General features: G+C 42.3%; 1 protein-coding gene across 6 annotated transcripts in view; it reads right to left on the bottom strand.

Annotated features, from left to right (window-relative positions):
- The window catches only part of Fhod3 (formin homology 2 domain containing 3), a 425120-nt gene that overhangs the window by 99141 nt on the left and 303393 nt on the right, over positions 1 to 22586 (bottom strand). For 2 of the 6 annotated variants that reach the window (XM_006525826.4, NM_175276.4), the window contains exons 11-13: positions 13610 to 13705; positions 11389 to 11745; positions 6198 to 6302 (exon numbers count right to left, since the gene is read on the bottom strand). The exons of 1 other annotated variant lie outside the window; for it this stretch is intronic. In XM_006525826.4, the coding sequence (XP_006525889.1) occupies positions 6198 to 6302; positions 11389 to 11745; positions 13610 to 13705 (558 nt within the window). The remainder of the gene's footprint in view (positions 1 to 6197; positions 6303 to 11388; positions 11746 to 13609; positions 13706 to 22586) is intronic. 3 more of the 6 variants (XM_006525828.4, NM_001289654.1, NM_001289655.1) reach the window with 2 other exon arrangements.

Below are 22586 nucleotides of genomic sequence, written 5' to 3'. Positions count from 1 at the left end.
CTGGTCCCAGAAGAACACACACAGAATCACTAGGATTGTCCCTTCATAAGGACAGGAAGAAGTGCCACTACCACTGTCCTTCCTCCCAAACTTAACATTTTATACAGCACACATGGGACATACATAGAACATTCCATGGTTTTAAAATAGCTTAATCAGTGTTGTATTCTGAGTCGTGGTACTCCTGGGGTCATATACTCAAAAATGTTAAATTCAGGATCTTAAAAATATACCTGCATGCTCATGCTCCTCCTAGCACTGCTGACAACAGTCAACATGTGTGCACAAGTCATATGTTCATCAACAGAGGAGTGAATGAAGAGAATGCCATATGAAAATGTAATGGGGAAACATTTAAAAACAAGAAAATAATCCTTGTCTATAAATCTACCTACCTACCTACCTACCTACCAACCTACCTACCTACCTACCTACCTACCTGTTGTATAGTACTGGAGATTGAGCCTAGGGCCTCTTTATATAGTTGGTAAGCATTTTTATCACTGAGCTATATCCCCAAGCCTGTATAATCCTTCTTATAGGAGACATCTAAAATGTCAAAGATGTAAATGAAGAATATAGAACAGGAGTTAAAAGGAGATTGTGGAAAGAAAAGATGGTAAATTACTGTTAAATGTGTGAACAGTGACAGCTATACAGGTAAGTGAGAGACATACTATAACAGCATGGTACCTGTAGCTAACATGTTACTGCCTAGGAGGGTGGATCTAGTGCTAACTTTCTGATTATATATACCACAAAGCCTCACATACCATGTGCCTTAGTATCACTTCTCACTGCCTAAAGGGATGTTATTACTGGGCTTATCCTCTTCCAGGAAGAAAGAAAAACCTTTGCAGGGACAACTGTATAAGCCGGGTCATTCTGAGCATCCAAGGTTTCTGGACATTATTCTGGGAAGCAGGCAGGCCTACAGCAAACAGCGACACTATCTCAAGTCGGAAAACACAGTTCATGCTAATGGTACACAAGGTCCCTTGGTGTTTATGTCAATATATCCAAAGGAAGTCCCTCTAAAATCTGGCCCCAAGGATCCTCCAAGGTCTTCCTGCTAAGGAGTTCTCTGCAGTCCGCATCCTAAGTAAACATTTAGTCTAAGCATAAGGATTGACTGTCCTGAGTTACCTTTAGCCCTTCATGTAGACTCACTCAACTTGCTTGGTCTAACCACTACCCAACAGGCTCCTGCTACCATTTCTGTGAATACCCATGAGATGGAGAGAGCATTGCATGGAGGGAATGAGAGTGTATTCTGCCTCTCCGAGGGCCCACAGCCCCAGATTACTTGCATTGTGGTGGTAGTTTGTTTCCTTTCAATACTTGAAATGAATGGTTCAAATATTCCTTTAATTCTGTTGTCTTTCAGAAAGAAAATATTTGGAACTTCTCTGCTCAAAAGGCACATTTTCCAATTTGAGGCATTTTTAAAAGCCTGGTATCATTACACAGTCCCATCTTGTAGCCTTGAGGATATTTGTAAGCAGTTCCAGTTTTCTTGTTTTGTTTTGCACAGTCTAAATTGCAATTTTATGAAAATTAGTGTTGTGTTCTCCATTTCTAGAATGTTGCTTTAAATGACACGATCACAGAACTGGAGATGGATTCACCTTAATATCCTTCTATTAAATTAATTTTATAAAGCTTTTCTTCAGTGTTTCCTTCCTAGATCAATTACAACTGTGATGGCTAGTCTTGGCTGTCAACTTGACTGGAATTAACATCTGGATTACAACTGCATCACATCTGGAATTAACTAAAATGTAAGCATCTAGGCACACCTGCAAGGAGTTCTCATGGTTTGTTTGAGGTGGGACGATAATGCACCCTAGATCCAGGTCATCTTCAGCCAAAAGAACCACTGTAATTCTGAGCCAGACCTGGTGGCAGTCAGCATAAAAGGACACGGAAGAGTAAGCGTCTGCTTTTTGTCTGCTTAGCCCCACTCTTGCTGACAAGTCCGTCCATCCATCCTGCTGCCGAGGCATTCCGTCCATCCATCCTGCTGCCGAGGCATTCCTTGCTGGTATTAGAACCTACTTCTCTGCGATTCTGATGTAGACTGAAAACCAGCTGAGACATCCAACCTTACAGACGGAATATTTACCAGTCCATAGCCTATATATAGCCTATTCTCTCATAAAGCCCTTTCTAGAATATGGATTCATTCTACCAGTTTTGTTCCTCTAGAGAACCCTGAATAATAGAATAGAATTCCAAGTTTTATTAACATCCAACACATTAACATGCCTAAGCAAGCCTGAGGAACAGAAAACTTTAAGTGGTAATGCCCACTTATAAAGGGATTCAAGGTAACTAATGGGGCATTGTCACTGGCCTGATTTTCCTGAGATTTTTAAAAATTCAATCTCATTTCCAAATCAAGATTATGAGAGTTCTAATGTTCTAGACTTGAGCAGGACTCAGGCACTAATTTTACTAGTTTTGGGGGTGGTGATGATTGGTAGCAAAAAATGAGTTTTCTCCTTGCAAAACCATGCATTGTTCATAATGTTTCAGTGTACTTCCTGAGTTGTTTCTTTTCACTCTGGGTCATACATGGATATATAAAATCTCAGTAATAAATCTTACAGATTCTACTGAGTATGTATCTCAGTAAAAATAGTTATGTGCCTCAATGGAGCAAAAAATACTGATAGATATGCAATTGCATTGTAAATAACATGCAAAGAACTCAGCTTTCAAGCAATAAATTGCATAAAATGTCCATTATTGTGATTTTAGTCAATGTAATATACTTAGACAACAGTGGGAAATTTAACTTGGTGTCCAGTGTCCAATCATCCATCTAACTTCTGTCTATCTTGTTAGCATCTATTTACATCTATCTACCTATTATTTATCTACCTGACTATTATGCATCATCTGTCCATCCAACTCTCCTTATATTCCTATCATCTACCCATTTCTACCTTCCTATCTGTCTCCACTTATCTTTCATTTATCTATATCTAGATAGCATCTATCAATCTTTCTATTTATCTATTTATCATCTAGTTTTCTATCACATATTATTCTACCAATCCATCTTTCATCTCTCTTATCTATCTATCTATCTATCTATCTATCTATCTATCTATCTATCTATCTATCTATTGTTATGGTCACAAAACAAGCTATCAAGGGTAGGGTAAGAACTATTCAGGCTTAATGGATTCCTGAGACAATAAACATGCACACTTGTCATTTCAAGCCAGCATCACACAATTTAAAAATCCTCACACAGTGGCGTCCAGAAAGGATATGCAGATATAAAGAAAGGAATAAGCTCTAGAAGGCTATGTTACTAGCCAGTGGGCAGTAGCAAAGGTGACCAAGTTCCTATGACAAAAGTGTTCCATGAAAGTGGGTCCTGCCACTGTTGTCCCCTAGTGACCATCTTTGAGTGTACAGGCTCTCTGGGAGTTTAATGTGAGTGGCTGCTTCAAGCTGAGAACTGTGGAGGCCTCATTACCTAGAGACTGCTGGATGTTTCCCTGAGTGGCACACAGATGCCTCACATCTTTTATGCCCCATCTTAAATTGCTTATGAAATTGCTACCTCTACTTTCTTTTCTTCTAGCATGTCTTAAGCTTTGTTTCAGAAAGACAGACCAGGGCAGGGGATACTCAAATGAGTGTTTTCAGAACCTGGAACCCAGACCCTCCAGCCAAGTCAGGACTGTGGGCTAGGGCTTCCAAAGTTTGGGAAGTAGATAATCTAGGCCACCCCTTTCAAGTCCTGGGAAGAACATCTCTAAAGCCTGAGATTTGGGCCCATGGACGTCCTGCCCTTATAACTTTCCTACTTGGAAGCACTCTCTGCCCCAAAGTGCTCTTGACTAGTGAGTGTGTGATGCACTGAATCCTCCAGCCAGTGATTATCATAGTTCTGCCATGGACGTGCCCAGGTACTATGGTGGACACAATGGCAGAACTTACTTTAGTCCCAGAAGAACCTGTTTCCTAGCAAACATGATATTTCCAATGCCAATCAGGCATACTCCAACATTCCTTACTGTGCATCCAAATACTGCATCTGATCTGACAAGGGTCATCTCCATGGTAACCTCCCCAAGATTATATATAACATACCTAAACTTCAAGGGTAATGCAACCTATGCTAAAAAACACTATCATCAACTGATTTCCCTAACACAAACTCCTGAATGTCCCTAAACATCCTCAATTCAGGGTTACCCTTGACTGTGAAATCTAAGAGTTTAGTATGGCTTGATTAGTGTCATGTACCAAGAGTATCGGGCCCTTACTCTATGGGTTAAGAGAATACATACATTTATTTTGTATGACATTGTTACACAAAGTTGCCAACTACAAAGTTCATGTACAAGAACAGGAATTGAGTTACAACACACATACATAGCTACATCATACATACATACATACATACATACATCATACATACATACATACATCATACATACATACATCATACATACATACATACACTTCCTCACCCCACAAACTCCCACACAAATATCTCTTAATCTGTTAAATAAGTTTCCAATTTTGTGTTGGGATGTAGTCATAGCTATCCTAGGCCATGAGGTGGGTACCTCTGAGAGGCAAGCTCAACTGGACACCTCTTCTTCATGTAATTATAAGGAATTATAAGGATTTGTTTGTTCCACATCCCAGTCAAGCCTCCTATGTTCAGTAAAACACTTACACATACACAAAAGAGAATCTGAATGTGGAGTCCTGATCCCAGTTTTTAAAAATGGTAATTGAGGCAAGTGATCTCTGTAGTCCGTCATGTCTAGGTGCCCAGTGAGGTACCACCACCCTTTCCCTGCGCTCTCTCCTGGCTGAAGACAGACAGCTTCCTGAAGCACTCTTGTGTGGTCAGTTTCCTTATCTCACCACAATCACCCTCTAAAGGGTGGGTGTAATCAGCGTTTTACCCTCAGGGGTTAAGTAAGCTTCCCAGTGAGTGACGTGGAAATCTAAATCAATCTAAACCTCTTCTCTTCTCCAACTCCTGTACCCTTGCCATTAAGGGTAACTACTTTTAATTGTTCTGAAATTACAGGTCTTACCTTTCCCTTGTAAACACATCCTTGCATAATCACTGGCTTTCAGGAGGAATAACCAGACAGTTTCTGGTGGTCTAGCGTGCTTGCCAAGTTAAATTCTTTCCATGAACCCATACGATTCTCCTGTCTTTTGGTAAGTCATAGACTAATTACCTAGCACCTCGGTGGGCCCACTTCCTTCTGATCTACAGAGATTTAGTCATTCATAGGTGAAAGAAAAGTCTCTGAGACAAATTGCAGAGCTCATGTAACATCTAGAACTAGCTTTAAAGTGCAACTCAAGACATCCATCCCCACATATTTTAGAAGAAATATTCATAATTATTCTTTGTTTTTATTTTTTACGTGTGTGAGTGTTTTGCCCGGATGCATATATATGTACCATATACATGCTTGGTGCCCACAGAGGGCAGAAGAGGGTGTTTGATCCCTGGAACTGGTGTTACAGACAATTATGAACCACCATGGTGGGTGCTGGGAATCAAGGCCAGCTCCTCTGGAAGAAAAGCCAGTGCTCTTAATGGGTGAGCCATTTCTCCCATCCCCAAAGGAAATGTTTATGCTCTCTATGGAAAATATACAGAAGGTGGCATAATAATAAAAACAAAATATGAATATCAAAAGAAATATCTGCTTATTAAATAGTGTGGTTGACAGAGAAACTGATCCTTTAAAGGAAAATTCTTTAGAATATGACTCTTACTTATACTTTTAACCATTTTTGCTTTTATTTATTTACTTATTCATTTATTTATATTCTTTGTCCCCCTCCCCCCAAGGCAGAGTTTCTCTGTGTAGCTCCAGTTGCCTTGGAACTCAATCTGTAGACCAGATTAGCCTTAAACTTAGAGATCTGCCTTGCGTCTGCCTCCTGAGTGCTGGGATTAAAGGCGTGTGCCACCACCCCCTGGTTATTTGTTTGAGATAGGGTTTCAAATAGTCTAGGCTGTCCTCAGATCATAGCTGAGCATGGCCTTGAACTCCTGATTTCTCCTGCTTCAACTTACCAAGTGCTACGATTAGAGGCATACTTGACCACAAGGACCCCCCTCTGATTACTCTTAATATAACTGATTTTTGCACCTAAGTCAAGGGGGATTAACACCATGCCTCCAAGCTCACCTGGTATCCTGTGGGGATGAGAAGGATGATGCATAAGATGGGGACCCACTAGGTCCAGGAGAGGGTCTGGAGGATTGGAAAGAGTTGCTGCTGAAATTGCTGTATCTAAAAGGCACAGAGGTTGGGATTGGATAAAAAAATAGAGACAAAATAAGTATACAATAAATATAAATAAGACTTCACAAACCATTTAACTTTTTACAAGAAAAATATTCCTCAAGATGCCACTACAAATAGTGATTATTTAAAGCTGTAGAGATTTATTGCCTTTTGATAAGTCTTCATTAAAGAAGTTTCCCAAACTTCAAAACTCACTGCATAGCAGGACTCTGTTTCTAAATAGGCGTCACCTCTTCTATTATTTTATAAAAGTATATTAAAGTTAATTGTGACTATAAATTAAGAACCCAAACTGTGATCAGCTGAACAATGAGAGTCTTCCTTGATAATTGTGATGGCACATCATGAATGCCATCAGAGACCTGCAGAAAAAACATTCGCTTGGCTAAAGAAACATCTTTGCACTGAAAATTCTACCACAGGTCATTTTGAAACTATCATGTTCTTTTCCCATCATCCCATGGGGGTGCTTGTGTACCTCCAGGCCTCTGGGGTTAGCCTACTGCCTAGACATGAAGGAAACCATAGTTTCATTCAACCATTTATCCTGAAACCTGCAGTGGTTAGACTAAAATGAATTTTGATCTTTTCCTAGCCATCTCTATTAGTCAAATGTCAAGATTTGTAGCTTTCTGTTCTCAGGAAAGATGTCTTTCAGCAGTTTCTTCGATGCAGGTGCTACCACTCAAGGCAACGCCCAGGAAACAAATCACAATCTGAACCCTTCTATAGATCTGACATTCATGTAAAACAGCTCCGATCCCGACGTGTCTTGTCACAGGCAAGGATAACTCACTCCTTACACTCCTTACACTCAGGGATGTGGCATTAGGATTTGAGGGACTCCCGAGGCTCACTATGATGAACACACACAGATCTTCTTGGGCATAAGAAGCAGAGGCTGAATTCCCATTAACAGAGACAGGCACTTCTGACAAGCGACTAGACTTTAAAGATGTCCCATGAGATGTTAGCACCAAAAAAAACCACTTTAACACTTCTAATGTTGACACAAGAAAATAACGCATATGAAAATGCTCAGTGGTGCATTATTTAGCTCGTGGTGATAAATTCAACCAGGTACAAGGCAAGAATAGCCAAGGAAGCATGGAGTCTTACTCATTGTTGAACTGTTCTGCAACCATAAATAAGTGACGCATTTTACAACCGGCATCATGGGAAATGCTGATCAATGGGCCAATTGGAAACACCAAGACATAATATAGTTTAGTCTCACTGTGCAAAAATATTCTCAAAAATAAAAATAATTAAAAAAATTATGTTCGTGGTACTTTTAAAACAGTGGGAGATGGATACAAAATTTCAAGTTTTAGTAATAAATCACTGCAATAGAAAATATTCATATTCCCCCACTCTATCCTGTGCTTTTAACTCTGGTACCTTAGTCATTGTTTCTTCTGTGTGTATCACGTGTCAGGTGAATATTTAGCAACAGGCCCTTGCCATCAAGACTCAGACCACAGGGCTGGCCAATGACCTTTTCTGTGACTATGCCACTTTCACAGTTCTTGGTTTCTGTTGACTGTTTTTCTTTCTCTTCCTCTTCTTCCTCCCTTAAACCCATCTCAGGTTGCACTGAGATTCAGCCTGGGACTTGATGAATGGGAGGTGAATACTTCAACCCTGAGCTACATTCTTCGACCTTTCACTCATTCTGATTTTGAGACAAGGTCTTAAGTTTCCCAGGCTGGCCTTGAACCTGTGATTCTCAAGTAGCATGGATTGCAGGATTTTCTCTTTTTAAAAAAAAAAAAAAAATCCCCATTCTACATGTCTAGTAGGCAAATTGCTTTTCAAGGTCAGCAATGGTTTAATTTTTCAGAAGGATTCACAGGCCTTGGAGAAGGCAGAAAAGCAAAGAACAGAGCTGAGGCCAGGGCACCAAGTGTGGCCCTACCCACAGGAAGGGGAGAAAGTGGGCACCGGGAAGAACAGACTGATGAGAGCCGGATGCTGCCACCACACAAGCTCCCAGTCTGGCTGTCCACCAGCTGCCTGGACACTGGCTTCTTACCCTGGCCACTAAAACTCGCTCTCCAACTGCATGCGGACATCCTGCTGAATGTTTTCACAGGATCGTGTTGCTGAAATTATGTTTAAATGACGCTATGGAAACAAACCATGCACAATGTGTTTTCCCCTCCTCTGGTTTTCCTAATGGCCAAGTAATTAATTCAAATGCCTCAGAGCCTGCCCAATTTTGCTTCTCAATTTCAGCCAAACTGACTGGATCATAATTCACTATTCAGCATTTTTGTGTGTGAGGAGGGGAGGGTTCATTATAATGACTAATGGGTTGGTCACTATTACCATCTCTTTAATTGCAGACAGCTACCGAGTAGCCAGATCTGTTACCACACAGATCCACAAACCCCACAACAACAGGACACAAGGAAGTTCAACCCCACTATCAATACCGAGAATCTTATCAAATGACTAGCTTTGCTTAGTTAAACTAAGGCAATCTTCATTCATAAGCACATATGAGACAGTGTTTTACAACACACAAATACAAATTTACAGGCCTCTATTGTTCTCATTCCCAAGGACTATGCGTACTAACAAAGCTTGGAAAGACCAAGAACCCAGAGAAGAATCTCCAGGTGCTAACATCATTCCCAGAAAGTACAGAATCAATCATCCTAACAGGCTGATCCCTTGCTGGGAAAGCCGAGGTTGGTAATATCTTCTCCCGGGCCAAGCTTTGGCTAGTTCGTACCTTGCACACAGATTCCATCTGGGAGGGTGGAAGGCTCATGCTCGACTCACTGGGTAAAAACTATGCAAGATCACAATAATGTCAGGATTTGGGGCTTAGGAGAGATCTACAGGGAGCCCAGTGTTTTAAGCAAAAACAACTAGGTCTTGGATGTGTTCTAAGTATGGCTTCTTTACCTAGCTCCACCTGAGCAGCTCTGATGGGCCCCCTTCTCTGGTCTGCCTCTCTTCCCACAATGGCCTCTCCTTTTAGGAAGGGGAAGAAATATCCTCAGTAGGCTAAATCTATGTGGGCCTGGCAAACTTTCAAGGTGACAATGAATGGAATTATCTGAAAAGGCATCAGTCCAGAGGGAATTACTGAAGGTACGGGAGGAGGAAGAAGAGGAAGGAGGAGCGGGTCCATTTAGAGAGTTTCTTTGCACCACTCCTTTCTTACTGTCAGTGAGAACTAGTGATAGGACCCACTTCTTACGCTCTGTTTCTTTAAGAACCTGTTTCTTAAGGGCTAAGTGATACTTCTAAGTCCTAACATCATGAAAAATTAGAGGTATTCTAAGTTAAAGCTAAAGCTCTAAACTTAATGTGAACATTTAGACAACAGACAAATTATATTCTCTTATAACTAGTTCAATTCATGTTAAAAAAATTTAAACAAGCTACTTAAAACTTTGAGGGAAAGTCCAAGATTCTTCTAGAGTGTATGTAACCCAAAGAGGTTGCCACTCACAGGTGATTAAGCCTTCGGTTATTAAGTGGGAAGTCTGAAGACCCTGGAAGACGGGTCATTTCATGGTGGTCACATGGTGGTCAAGGTTTATATGGCTTCATTTGAAACAAAGTTAAAATCCTTGCCAGTTACGGAGGCTCAGAGGTTCCTATATCACAGGCTCTGGTAAATGCTTTACCCTTGTTGAGAAGACTCTGTCTGAAAACTCCTGACAGGGGCACTGCAAGCCCAGGAGGATAGCTATTAAGCTACAGTGGGACAACTTGTTAAGGAGAACCTGACTCTAGAACAGGCTACCTTGTACTGAAACTACCTCTCTATCCACTAACAGATAATGGACTTGAGTCAAGTTACTGGGTCTCTCTGAGCCTTAGGTTGTTTACCATAAATAGGAGCTAGTGATAGAACCTGTCAATTATGGACTAAGTGATAATTTGAAGCAGCAAATTTCATGGGAAATAGAGAGCATGACTCATAATAAATGCTCAACAAAGCCTGCTCTATCATTATTAGTCTAAGAGGGGGAGCATTATAATAATCAATGATTATGGATATGGACTGTGGAAATAAAAGATTTTTGATACAGTAAGTTGAATGAAATATATTATTAGAATGGATTGACCTGTTTATCTTACCACTTAAAAGGCAATTATTAGAGGCTGACGAGATGACTCCGTGGTTAAAGGCACTTGCTGCCAAGCCTGATGGCACAAGTTCAATCCCCAGGACTCACAGAGAGAGTCTGATACCACTGTGATCAAGGCAAGAACTAATGCCCACAAGCTGCCCTTTGACTGTCCACGCATTCTCTACCCAATAAATAAATGTTAAAAAAATTTAAAAATAGATACAGTCATTGGAAAGATAAAAATAAGTACAATTATGCCCTACTCTCCACTCCAGCAGGTTACTCCTGAGTGGAGTGACAGTGAAGGCAGTTAGTTGTATGATAGACAAACAGTGGCTACACTTCCAATCTGCCACCAGGATAATATAGTACCTGGATGTTCATAATTTGATAACGTGATCATCTTAAGGCTCCAGGAATTGTTCAAACGATAATTCTGTGACATTAATGGGCAGCTTTAGGAAACACAGTAACATATAAGAGAAAACAAAGCAAGAAGCTACAGGAAAGGTAAGAAAAGTACAGATAGGATGCCCACTTATTAGAAGAGAAAGATCAGAAGTTAGGTGTAGCAGCAGCAGCAGCTCGGTGGGAGTGGTTAGGGAAATGTGAAAGGAGAGGGCAGCACACTGACCATGCTGCAGGCAGAGGGTACCACACTCCCCTCACCTTGCAGGCCAGAAAGACCATGCTGGAGGATGGGGTGGACACACAGATCTCAATAGACTGTAGTTATAAAAGCCATATTAGTAGTTACATTAAAACCAAAGATCTCCTTAGCTCACACAGGTGACTCTTTTGCATCTCACAGTTTCCATGAAGTCAGTGGTCAGAGAGTTAGTTTAGCCAAAATGGCTCTATATCTGAGTGAGTCCTTGCAACACAGCAAAAGAAAAGCCCTGGGGACACGGGCAATCAGTTGTGTCCTCCTTCCCGGGTTAATAACACGCAGGCCTCACTGCAGGCCAGTCTACCTGTTTTCTGTCTGAGAGTCTCCTCCCTTGTCCTTGGTGAGGAGGGGTGAATCTTCAAAGTCATAGGAGAAGAGGTGGAAGGGGCTGTGGGGCACGTAGGGCAGCTTGTCTATGGTTGGAGACACCTTTGGTGCTGTGGAGGGCCGAGTGGCCAAGCCAGGGCTGGGAGGTAGCAAGCGAGCAGCAGGCCGGCTGGCCTCAGGCCCAGAGGTCCCACCAAGCACAGGGCTCCGTGCTGCTGTGCTGGCAGAAAGCCACCTTCCCTGTGAGGTGGGACTTGAGGTGGTATGGAGTGCAGAACTCTCAGGAGCAGCATCCTTCCCAGGGGAGCTCTGACCGGAGGCAGAGCTGGCCTTGCTGTTGGGCCAGGAAGGCCGAGCAGAGAGAGGAAAGAGGAACAGAGATTGGAGAGAGAGGGAGCAAAGGTTAGGAGACAAGAGAGACTCGTTATCAACCCACACACTTTCAGCCCTGTGTTTCTTGATATACAGCAAGAGTCCATGAGCAGGAGCATCTGTGGGCCTGGTCACTGCTGGCCACCTGAGAGGGTACATCTTCAGAGAGCAAAGAAGCATCCAGACAGTATGGCCTCCGGACAGAAAAAGGCTCTGGGAAGGGACTGACCATGCCCCAGGGCTCTTCTGGACCCACTTTCTGCACCCTTCCTGTTTCCTCTACAGGGTACCCTGAAATCTAACCATTTAAACTTCATCTCTATGTTTTAGTCACAAAGATCTGTCTTCTGCTGAAAAGCATGCGCTTTACTCTCAGCTTTCAGAGCCCCTTTCAATATAAATACAGATGTGAGAAAAGGGAACCCTAGGATACCACACCAAAGACCTCAAACGAAGGACAAACTCTGCCCATTTCTCTTATCCAGGGCCTAGCACTAAATCTTCAACATCTGGACTCCACCAGTTAGGCCCATAGTTACAGTTATATGCTGCCATCCCCCAAACAGGGTCATCACAGGAAATGGTAGACACACTTAGTAACTTGATTGTGGCATGACATACGAGGTTGACACACAAAACTGTTAAATATGGTGTTTGTCAATGGAATCATTTTTAAATTAAAGATGGGACTGTCATACTTATCCTTTTCCCAGGTCTCCAACTGTCCCATCGCTATCCATCAGTCTGGCACGCCATGGGGCGGGGCTATTTCTTGATGCTCCTCCTTCCTCTCTCATTTCAAAGTGTGGATAGCTCTCTCTCACCTCAGCTTATCCCTACCTTCTCTCTATGCTGACATGCTTCTTTGCAGGCCTTCCCAAAGAGGGAAGAGCAAGGAAATCACCATTTGTCAATTTATAGAGGAGTCCATAGTACTTAGAAACAGGAGGGGTGACCTAGTATTAAGTGAAGTCTTTTATGTGTATGGAGAACAAGACAGGTGTAGCGTCTTGCTAAGTATACCCTGAACCCTGAAGTTGTACAAGAAATATACTACTGTAACTTAACAACACCTCCCCAAGTAAAAAACATCCATCTGCAGTAACAATCAGTTAGTGCAGAAAACTACTCAAGTACAAAACCATTTTTGAATAGTGGAAGATGAAGTGGGCATTCTTGCTTTATAAAGAAATCATTTGGGAGAAATATCTATACAATTTAAGGCATCTGTTAGGTGCCCCATCTGCTAATACTGAACAAGGACAGAATAGGCTTTATTGAGGTGAGTGGATGACAGCAAGCTCTCTGAAAGGCTGTCGACCTATGTTAGGTATCCTGGGTATAAATATGAATATTGGGTAAGTTTCTATGTTGTAAAGAAAACTGTTCCCTTCTACTTATATAAAATGATATTTGAATAATTACCAGGCAGTTACCCATATGTATTAATATTGTACTAGCAAAATTAGGAAAAGGGAAGAGTGCAGAATTCTTACTGTGACCCTTCTGGAAAGTTTTCAACTCTCCTTAGTGGAAATGAGACTTTCTAATCCTATTGATCTGGTTGAGCAAATGCCCTGGTGATGGAAGGAAGAGTGTTCAGAAAACCATGTGATCCCACACTCTTCCTCCTAGGCCTCAGATTAAAGTGTGTTCCAGTATTTCGACAAAAGTGGTCATTCAGTAGCTTGTGCTCAGGAACATGAGGGATGCCCTTGTGAGCTGGTGAGGACAGGAGATCATGAACTAGTGATGGCGGCAAGTGGTCCGTGAGGAAGGTGCCCCTGGCTTTTGGTATGAGCCTAGGTGGGTCCAACCTTCAGTACCTGTCCTTGCCCTGACACTGGGCATCGTCCTCTCTCTCCTCCTCTGAATTGGGCTCCGTGATTGGCTGTTCTTCTTCCTCCTCCTCCTCCTCATCCCTGAGACAAGACCAGGAAAAAAGAAAAGCACAGAAACAAGATGGAGAAGCAAGATGGACATCACAACAGGACAACAAAGCACAAAGAAACCCAGTGAGATGACAGGAGAAGGGATCTCTCAGTCTGTTGCTGGGATAGCCCAGGTAGTTCTAGGAAAAGGAACCTTCAGTGTGGGGAGAAGATGCCACAACCCAGAAGAGGACTTCTTGTCCCCATGATTGAAGGCCATTGCCCTGAGCCCTCTACATATGATTCTCACAGAATCTTCCTGCATTGGAAAGACCTTCTGTGTGGCTTATCCCAACTCACTGAATCAACCAATAAATGTTCTTGGTGATGGCCACCTCCTCCTGCAACCACAGAGTTTGTATGTTTTTATCACTGAGGGGCTGGCCAATCTGGTGTTGACTAATTAACTAACCCCCATGGTGGCCCACAGGGCTAGAAGGATACTCCTTCCTTTTCAGTGGGTATTTACAGGAACCAGACTCATCCCCTACCTCAGGGGTGTGTTCAGTGTTACCTCTGGGGTTTCTGCAGGTATTCACACACTATGGGGATACTTTGAGTCTGGAGCTGTCTGTAACTTCTACTCCCCAACTCCCACCAAAAGGAACATCCATTTGCTGGTCATGGTGGCACATGCCTGCAATCCCAGCACTCAAGAGGCAAAAGCAAGTTCAAGGCTAACCTGGTTCATATAATGAATTCCTCACTAGCTAGAGCTCGTATTAAGACCCCGTCTCAAATAAAACAACCCCATGAAAATGCACACAGAAGCCAATTTTAACACCGGTATCCAGCAGTTCTCACTGATGGAAGATGCTGTGGCTTAAATATAAAACGAGCCTCAGCAGCACCAGTTCTGAACTCTGGTTGCCCAGCCAATGTGCTACCTGGGGAAGCTAGGTTTACTTAGTATGTGGATCATTAAGGGTGGGTCTTGGAAGGTGACTGCAGAGCCCAGGCACCTGTTCTTGCTATACTTTCTGTCCTGATCTGCAGTGGTATGAAAAGCTCCCTTTTCTAATTGAACTTTTCCACACAACTTGAAATTATAATTATAATTATAAGTTCCTCCAATATTTATGTCATGGGAATCCTCTCTTTCCTCTGCATTGCTTTTAAATTTACTTTGTGAGGTTTGATTTTTATGAATAAAAGTCTTTTTCTTTTTTGGGGGGGGGTTGTTTTGTTTGTTTTTTGTTTGTTTGTTTTGAGACAGGGAGACAGGATTTCTCTGTGTAGCCCTGGATGTCCTGGAACTCCGTTTGTAGACCAGGCTGGCCTCGAACTCAGAAATCCACCTGCCTCTGCCTCCCAAGTGCTGGGATTAATTCTTAATAAGCTCCACTTTGTCTGTCAGCTAATGCTTTTTACATTATATATATATATATTTTCTTGTATTCAGTCTTCATTCTGTCAAATAATTTTCATTCATTTGTTAAAATGATCATGATCTTTCCACTTTTTCCAAAAAAAAAAAAAAAAAAAAAAACCACCACACACACACACACACTTCTAAGACTAGTATTTTCAAACTGTTAAGTCAACTTCTCATTCCATACATTTCACTCAGTTGCAATGTGTCTGTGACTCATCAGATATGGCAGGAAGAAGACCAGAGAACTGATACAGTCACATTCATGAGGATGTGTCTCAGTGCCTGTGTTGGGTGCCTCTGTCAGAGACCAGTGGACATCAGGGCACAGCCTTCTTTCAGTGCCAAAGGCCCAGGCAAGCTCAGCCCATTGGCCCTGCTCCACCACACTAGCACGGCCTGTACTCACACACCACCTCTCACCAGCGGTTCTGTTCTCCTTCCCTTGCTCCTACAGCACCAAGCTCACTGTCCACAATCACTAGCGAGAGGTCATCTTCCCTCAGCTTGATCAACAGTTTGCTGGAGATGGGACTTGTGGTCTAGCCCATCCCAGTCCTACAGATCCAAAACTACAGGAACTCCATGACACATGACAACAACAGGGTATCTGAGAGGAGTCGCAGTGAGATCCCCATATTGATAGAGTAGCAAAAGCCAGAGGCCTCGTACCAGACAAAGGACTCATTACAATGAACATTTACAAGCAAAGATGTATGGACAAAATAATATACCATGGAACACACCATGACGCACTATTTGCTTCCACAACAAATTTTTGTTTTCTCTTTTGTAGAGGAGATTACAAGGGCAGAGAGTGGGTACCAGGGAGGGGTAGATGACTTGGATTGGAGTGAATGATGTGAAATTCACAACGAACTAATAAAAAGTTTTAATTTAAAAAGTGGGCAAAATTGTCACAACTGATAAACTCATGTGATTCCATTTTAAGCTCTAAGTTGGGAGGCTGTGTTAATACCACAGTGAGATAACATTTCACTTCTATCATACAAAATTGTCTGAGAGTGCTACATGCTGAAAAGGTCCGTCTCCATCCTTTGAGTCTAAGACAGGAGGCTGTGAGGGGTTAAACACTTTAACACTGGAACTGGAACTATCCTGTAAACACATTTGTTTTCAGGATATCAAAAGTCTACACTGCTGTACCCTAGGGGAGACATTCTGGACCAAGATGACCCCTACCAACCCAAAGGACATGTCTCAGTCTCTGGAGACATTTTTAGTTGTCCCATCTGAGTGGATGGCTAGATATTAGCATCTAGTGGGCAGAAGTAAAGGCTGCCACAGTGCCCAGTATAGTCCCCAACAAGGAATGATTAGGTCTAAGAAGTCCACGGTGCCAGACCCTTCCCTCAGTGCCCTCAAACTTTTGAACACGATGAAGATCCCAATAATGCCCTCAGAAGCACTGTTTGTAACTGTTCAGCTACGGAAATAACCAAAATGTCCACCAAGAAGAAAAAGAATGAATGTACTATGGCAAAGTCCACAGTGGGGAAAATAGTAAGTACAGTTTCCCATGACAACAGACTCTGTCAGAAGCATACTGAGCTCCAAGGGAAACAAGTTGAAAGAGTGTCACACAGCATGACATATTTATTGAAAAATAAATAAATTTTAATAATACATTGCATAGTTACACACATGTTTATCATAATTTGTCTTAATTGTGGAAAGCAGAACAACCCACAAGACAATGACAGGTAAGCCTGTCACTCCAGACTCTAGGGCAAGGGGCACAGATCAATGTCAGCTAGGAGTGTGTGCCAGCATCAGGTGAGTCCCACTGCAGCTGGCAGGCCAAGTGCATCCCAGCAGAGATAGGTGCACGGTCCACCACATTCACAGATGGCAATGCCATGTCACAATGTCAAAAGGTTGGGCATTCCTCTGCCAACTTTTCAGGTAGGTCACAGTCTTACCAATGATCTTTATGTTAATAAAAACTATATATATATATATATATGTGTGTGTGTGTGTGTGTGTGTTTGTGTGTGTATGCATATATGTATATATATATATATACACACACACAGATAACAAAACCTTATGAACCAGGGATGACAACTATTCTAGTACCACACAGTTGGGACATCTTATATCATAATTAGATAAAAAGCATTTCCGAGAAATACTTTGCTGAGTTTAAGACAAAAAGTGCTCACTCAGGCTCATTTCCCATGATTTTGCATTAGCAAATGCTTAAACTCTAGTTTCTACTTGGCCTCTGTGACTCACGCTTTCTGTTAATGTTAAGGTTGTTTCTAGGATACCCAGGGCCCAAGCCTGCAAATTTCCAATTAGTGTTCTTAATCAGTTACGACAAATATCTGACCAAGTGCAGTGGTGATGTCATTTGAAAATAGAGTTTTGCCATCTGCCAAATGAAATAAAAGTTCCCTCAAAAGATCAGTACCAGCCAAATGACTGAAAGACATCTGACAGAGTCCAGCTGCTGCTCCAGCGTTTCCATGGTGACAGCCCAAAGTTAGATGGAGAAAGTATTTATTGTCCCTGAAACATGCACCACTTGGAAAGAGCATGGAGCACAGCTCAGAAATGCCAAATACACCCAAGAAGCTGGCCAGTGCGCTGGCACCTTGAGGCAAGAACCTTTATTTTCCTGTTTTGATTACAGTCAAACACTAATGTTTCCAGCACATTCCTGTTGAAAAAAAACAGGGTCTTGTTATCTGGTGAGATTCAACCTACAGACTATAAATACCAACAGGAAGAAACACAGTTAGTAGCTGGGGCTGCAGATTTGCTCAGGTGTAAAGAGATTATTCCAGAGACAGCAACAGGCCAGGAGCCTCTTTCTTTTGTTTTCTCTCTCTTTCTCTTTCTCTCTCTCTCTCTCTCTCTCTCTCTCTCTCTCTCTCTCTCTCTCTTTCTTTCTTTCTTTCTCTCTCTCCCCCTTCCTTCCTTCCTTCCCTTTCTTCTTCTTCTTCTTCTTCTTCTTCTTCTTCTTCTTCTTCTTCTTCTTCTTCTTCTTCTTCTTTCTCTCTCTCTCTCTCTCTCTCTCTCTCTCTCTCTCTCTCTTCCTTTCTGTCTTTCTTCCACATCTACCTTGGTTTTATGTTAATAAAGGATATTTTTCTCTGCTATGGTTTCTAGTTCATTGCTTCAAATGTACCTGAAAGTTCTAAGAAAACAATGCAAAAGAAGGTAGACTGCAGTTTCCCAAGCATCTCTGGAAGGCAGCAAGCACGCTTCCAGGTTGCTGGCCTCAGACGACACGCTGCAGATATGGCTTCAATCTCTCTAAGGTCTTCACCTGCCCATGGCTTTCTCTCCTATTACAACTAAAAGACTATGTTACAGCCACATGGGAACCTCTACTTCTGGCTTGTGCCACTGAGGGGAGAAACGGCCATGATGCCTCCTTCTACCACTGACATAACCACACATGTAACGCATGCCTTCTCTGGGTAAGTCAAACACAGGTGGAGCATCCCTCACCTGAAACCTCTGAAACCCACAAAACCTGAAATTTTCTAAACACTGGCAACTCATTCTAAGTGAAAATACCACACCTGATTCACATGATAGATTTGCATCAGAACACAGACACTAAAATTGTCTTCAAGCAAATGAGCTTCATGCTTAGGCCTGGGCCAGATGACTACGGCAGCTCACCATGTATTCTCAAAGCATTTGGGGTAAAGATGGGCAGCCTCTTTAAAGGCACTCTCTGGTGTGTTCTACTGTCTCAAGTTTTCCACTAATGGGGAGTGTATTTAGAAGGCATAAACTTATCATGCCTCCTAGATATGAACAAGACATGGAATTGTGTGTTTAGACGCAGATGTCAAGTATAGCTACTACACGGAGTCCACGGTGCTTTGTAGTTTCAGTGCATGGTGAGATTTGTTCAATTTGTGACCTCGTTTGATTCTACACTAATTGCCCTTTCACGTGTTTCTCGAACGCTGTGGATTTAACATTCCACAATCAACTTCTAATATGGTAATCATGTAGATTAGAGTTTAGCGATAAACCCCAAATCCTGCATTTCGGCTAGGCTTCTTCCCAGCAACCTCATTTCTGTTTTCTATTCTGTCTCCAGTCATGCCCACAAAATTGCCAGCAGTAACCACTGGGGTTGTGTAGCTTGCAGTTGCTTTCTCCATTATTGTGCATCTGCTGCTGCTGGAGATACCCACGAGGAAGAATTGTCTATAAAGGAGGTAACAGGACAATTAAAAAAAAAAGGAAGAGCCTAAACTATCCACAAAGATCATCACCTGTGAATTGAAGTTCCAAGGGGGATAGAGGGGTGGGGAGAGAAGGGGAGGGGGAGACAGAAGTAGGGAGAAGGGGCATAGAGATACAGAGGGAAAGGCAGAAACAGAGGCTACAACTGTGTTAAAGATGCTACAAGGCCAAATAAGTGAACTTCAAAATGATGTAGAGGTATAAAATGGGGCGAATCAGAGCCAAATTATCTTGAACTATTTTCAGTCCCTTTAAAAGGTATGTACTATTCACCCCTGTGGCTTACCTAACACCCTGTGGCCATCAAAATCTTACAATGTAGTCTTAGTAGATCCCTAAAATGTTACCATGTCAAAGCTAATGCTGTCACCAGATAGCATCCGAAGCCTACCCTCTCCACCAATGCATTTGATAAACATTTTGATTTATGACTTTCTCTGTTGTGTAACTAATAAAATCTCATGTGACCAGTTTCATGGAGGGCCATAGACTTTAAAGCCGCAGTCATTCATGTTTGGCTCTAGAATGAGTTATCTTATTCTCTTTGCTTTGAGATGTGTTTTTGTACTGATATACTCCAGGAACTCTTGATAATTAATCTTGATTTTTCAGCTTCATTAGAATGAGAAATGATGCTTCAGAAATTGGTGAGTCCCACCCTCCGTTGTGTGCATTGAGAGTGTTTCCAGAGAGAAGTAGCTGAATGTGGGAAGACCTACCCTGATTGTGGGTGGCACAATCCTCTAGGCTAGCCGTTCAGATGGGGTAAAAAGTTGGGAAAGAAAAAGTTCACCAAGGCAAGAACTTTCTCTTTGCTTCCTCATCATACACAGAACTTCTTCTTCTGTTCTGCTCTGTCATACTTCCAGGCCATGAAGGACAGACACCTCTGAAATCATGAGCCTAAATCTCTCCTCCCTTAAATGTTTTGGCTCAGATGTTTTGTCATAGATGAAAACCTAACACAGCCCCCACTGCATGTTACTGAGTCTCACTGCATCTTTTCATACCTATCGTTCCCACTGTGACTCAAACAGGACTAGGCTCACTCTCGTACTTAAGCGGCTCTTTGGTAGATCAAGTGACAAGGCTACCAACTCTTCCCAACACATGCCTCTAAATCCCAAGACTCATGGCCAGTGGACATCTCAGCCTAGTAAGTCACACCCTTGAGAGATGTTTGAAAACACAGATGTGCAAGTCTTACTTTTCCTAATTGTATCATAAGGCTGGGACTGAGCATGGGATAGTAAAGGGTTCAGAGATGCTACCCTAGGTCCAAACTACCACTGTTTTTTCCAGTGGTTTTCCCTCAGTAATTTTCACCTGGGCTCTCATTTCTATTTTTCCCCAACTGCAATCAGGTATTTGGGCATTGTTTCAAATATGCAATGCTAGTATGGCTGAACTCACATGCCAAATAATTACCAGACTTATGAGTTCCAAGGCCTTGCATGGCCCAACCTGCTTACCATATGAGCTCATTCCATCTCCCACCACCTCTATTTTCCTCCATGTTCCACAATCTTATCTCTCCAGCTACCTATAGGACACTCAGGCATACCAAAACCTCCACTCCATTTCCCACTGAACAAGGTGTTCCCATGGTCTGAAGCATTCTTCTCATCCTTACTCATCAAGACTCATTCCATCTTATCCTTTCCTGGTGCAGTCTTATCCCACAACTTTCTTTTCTAAAAGACTTTTTACATTAATATTTTTACAAGATTTGACAGTCTTTTAAGATAGTATATTAGTTACAAAAAGCCAGTCCTCTTTTATTAGAAATACTGTTCTGAATTTAGTGAAAAACTCCTGGACTAAAATAATTGAAGTTGGGTGTGGTAGTGCATACTTGTTGTTCCGGGAGGGTATTGGGAGACAGGCAGAAAAATCAATAGTCAAGAATCAAGACTCAAAAGGCCAGTTTTGGGCTATGTGAGACCGAGTTTCAAGCAAACAAAAACCAATGAAGCATAATCTATAAATGCTCTGCACCGGATGCCTGGCAAGTGTGCTGGTGTTTCCAGTGTCATGCACTTCTCACAACTGGTAGCTACTCCCATCATGCAACACTTCCAAGTTGTCCTTATAACAGTGGTTCTTTGCTGTTACAAACACTACCATGGCTACCCCTGTACACTTCTTCAAGTTCTCCCCAAGAGCCCAACCTTTTTTCTGCCTTTGCCCCCTACCACACAGCTGACTGCTCCCCTCCCAAAGCCACCCATGTGTACTGCCATCATATTCATTTGCACATTGTCTTATGAAACTGTGATCTTTATAATGGCCATAGTTTCAAATGCTAGAATATGTAGGCATGAGAACATACAAGTAGAGTAGTAAGTGCATAAGATTTGGGACTAACTGTTGATAAAAGGTGCTAATGTTCCTAGCACACCAAACTAGGTCAGTCATTAAAAGCAAAACTCAGAACATGTGTCAGTATAAAATGTGTTACCACAAGGCTGCTCTGGAAAAGCAGACAGTTTGAGTTTCCCTAGTGAAGATGCCTTACAAAAGGCGCCTTGGTGACAAAAGCTCTCAGGGCTGTGGACAAGTCCAGACACACAGACAACACTAGGTCAGAGGCAATTGAAAATTTTCTTCTTCTGATGTTACCATGTAAACTATTCTACCCTCAAATGAGAAGGCAAATTTGCAACACTGGTCATAAATTTAAGAATTGTAGGGTCAGAAAATGGCTATCTTGAGTCTTGCAAGCATTTGCCTCCCATTCAGGAGGCCTGCCCATGGCATACAGCCATGACACACTGTCCACTCCTCCTCCTTGCCCTGCCCTGTCCATGGGTCTTTAAGGGAGAAATGCCAGCATGCAGCAGGCCTGGACTGGCCACTTCCTCCAGAGGGTCCATCTCTACTCACCTTTTAATCTCATGTTTATAAAACCAAAACCACATGGCAGGAGCAAAGCTCCCCGGAATGAAATGATGTCTCTGGGGTAATGGAGATTCTGTAACCAAGCCTTCCCAAAGTTCCTAGAATTGCCTCTGGCCCCCCTCTGAGTCACAATGTCTTTGGAAAGCCTTTTTAGGATAATCAAAGGCATTCACCATCCAAAAGGCACCCAGGACCACTAAGCTTTGAAGGGCCTGGTTCACGAGGTACAAGGGTGGGTGGCTCTGCACTGTGCTTGGTTTTGCTCTGTTATATCTCTGAAGTCACTGATTCTTTTTATTTAGCCAATATACTGGCTTCTTTCATGTAAGATGGTTTACATAGCTTCTCTCTTTCCTGATT

The sequence above is a fragment of the Mus musculus genome, chromosome 18 (assembly GCF_000001635.26).
Source record: "Mus musculus strain C57BL/6J chromosome 18, GRCm38.p6 C57BL/6J".
Taxonomy (NCBI): Eukaryota; Metazoa; Chordata; class Mammalia; order Rodentia; family Muridae; genus Mus; species Mus musculus.
Note: the sequence above shows the minus strand (reverse complement) of the source record. Positions and strands in the feature narration are given on the sequence as shown.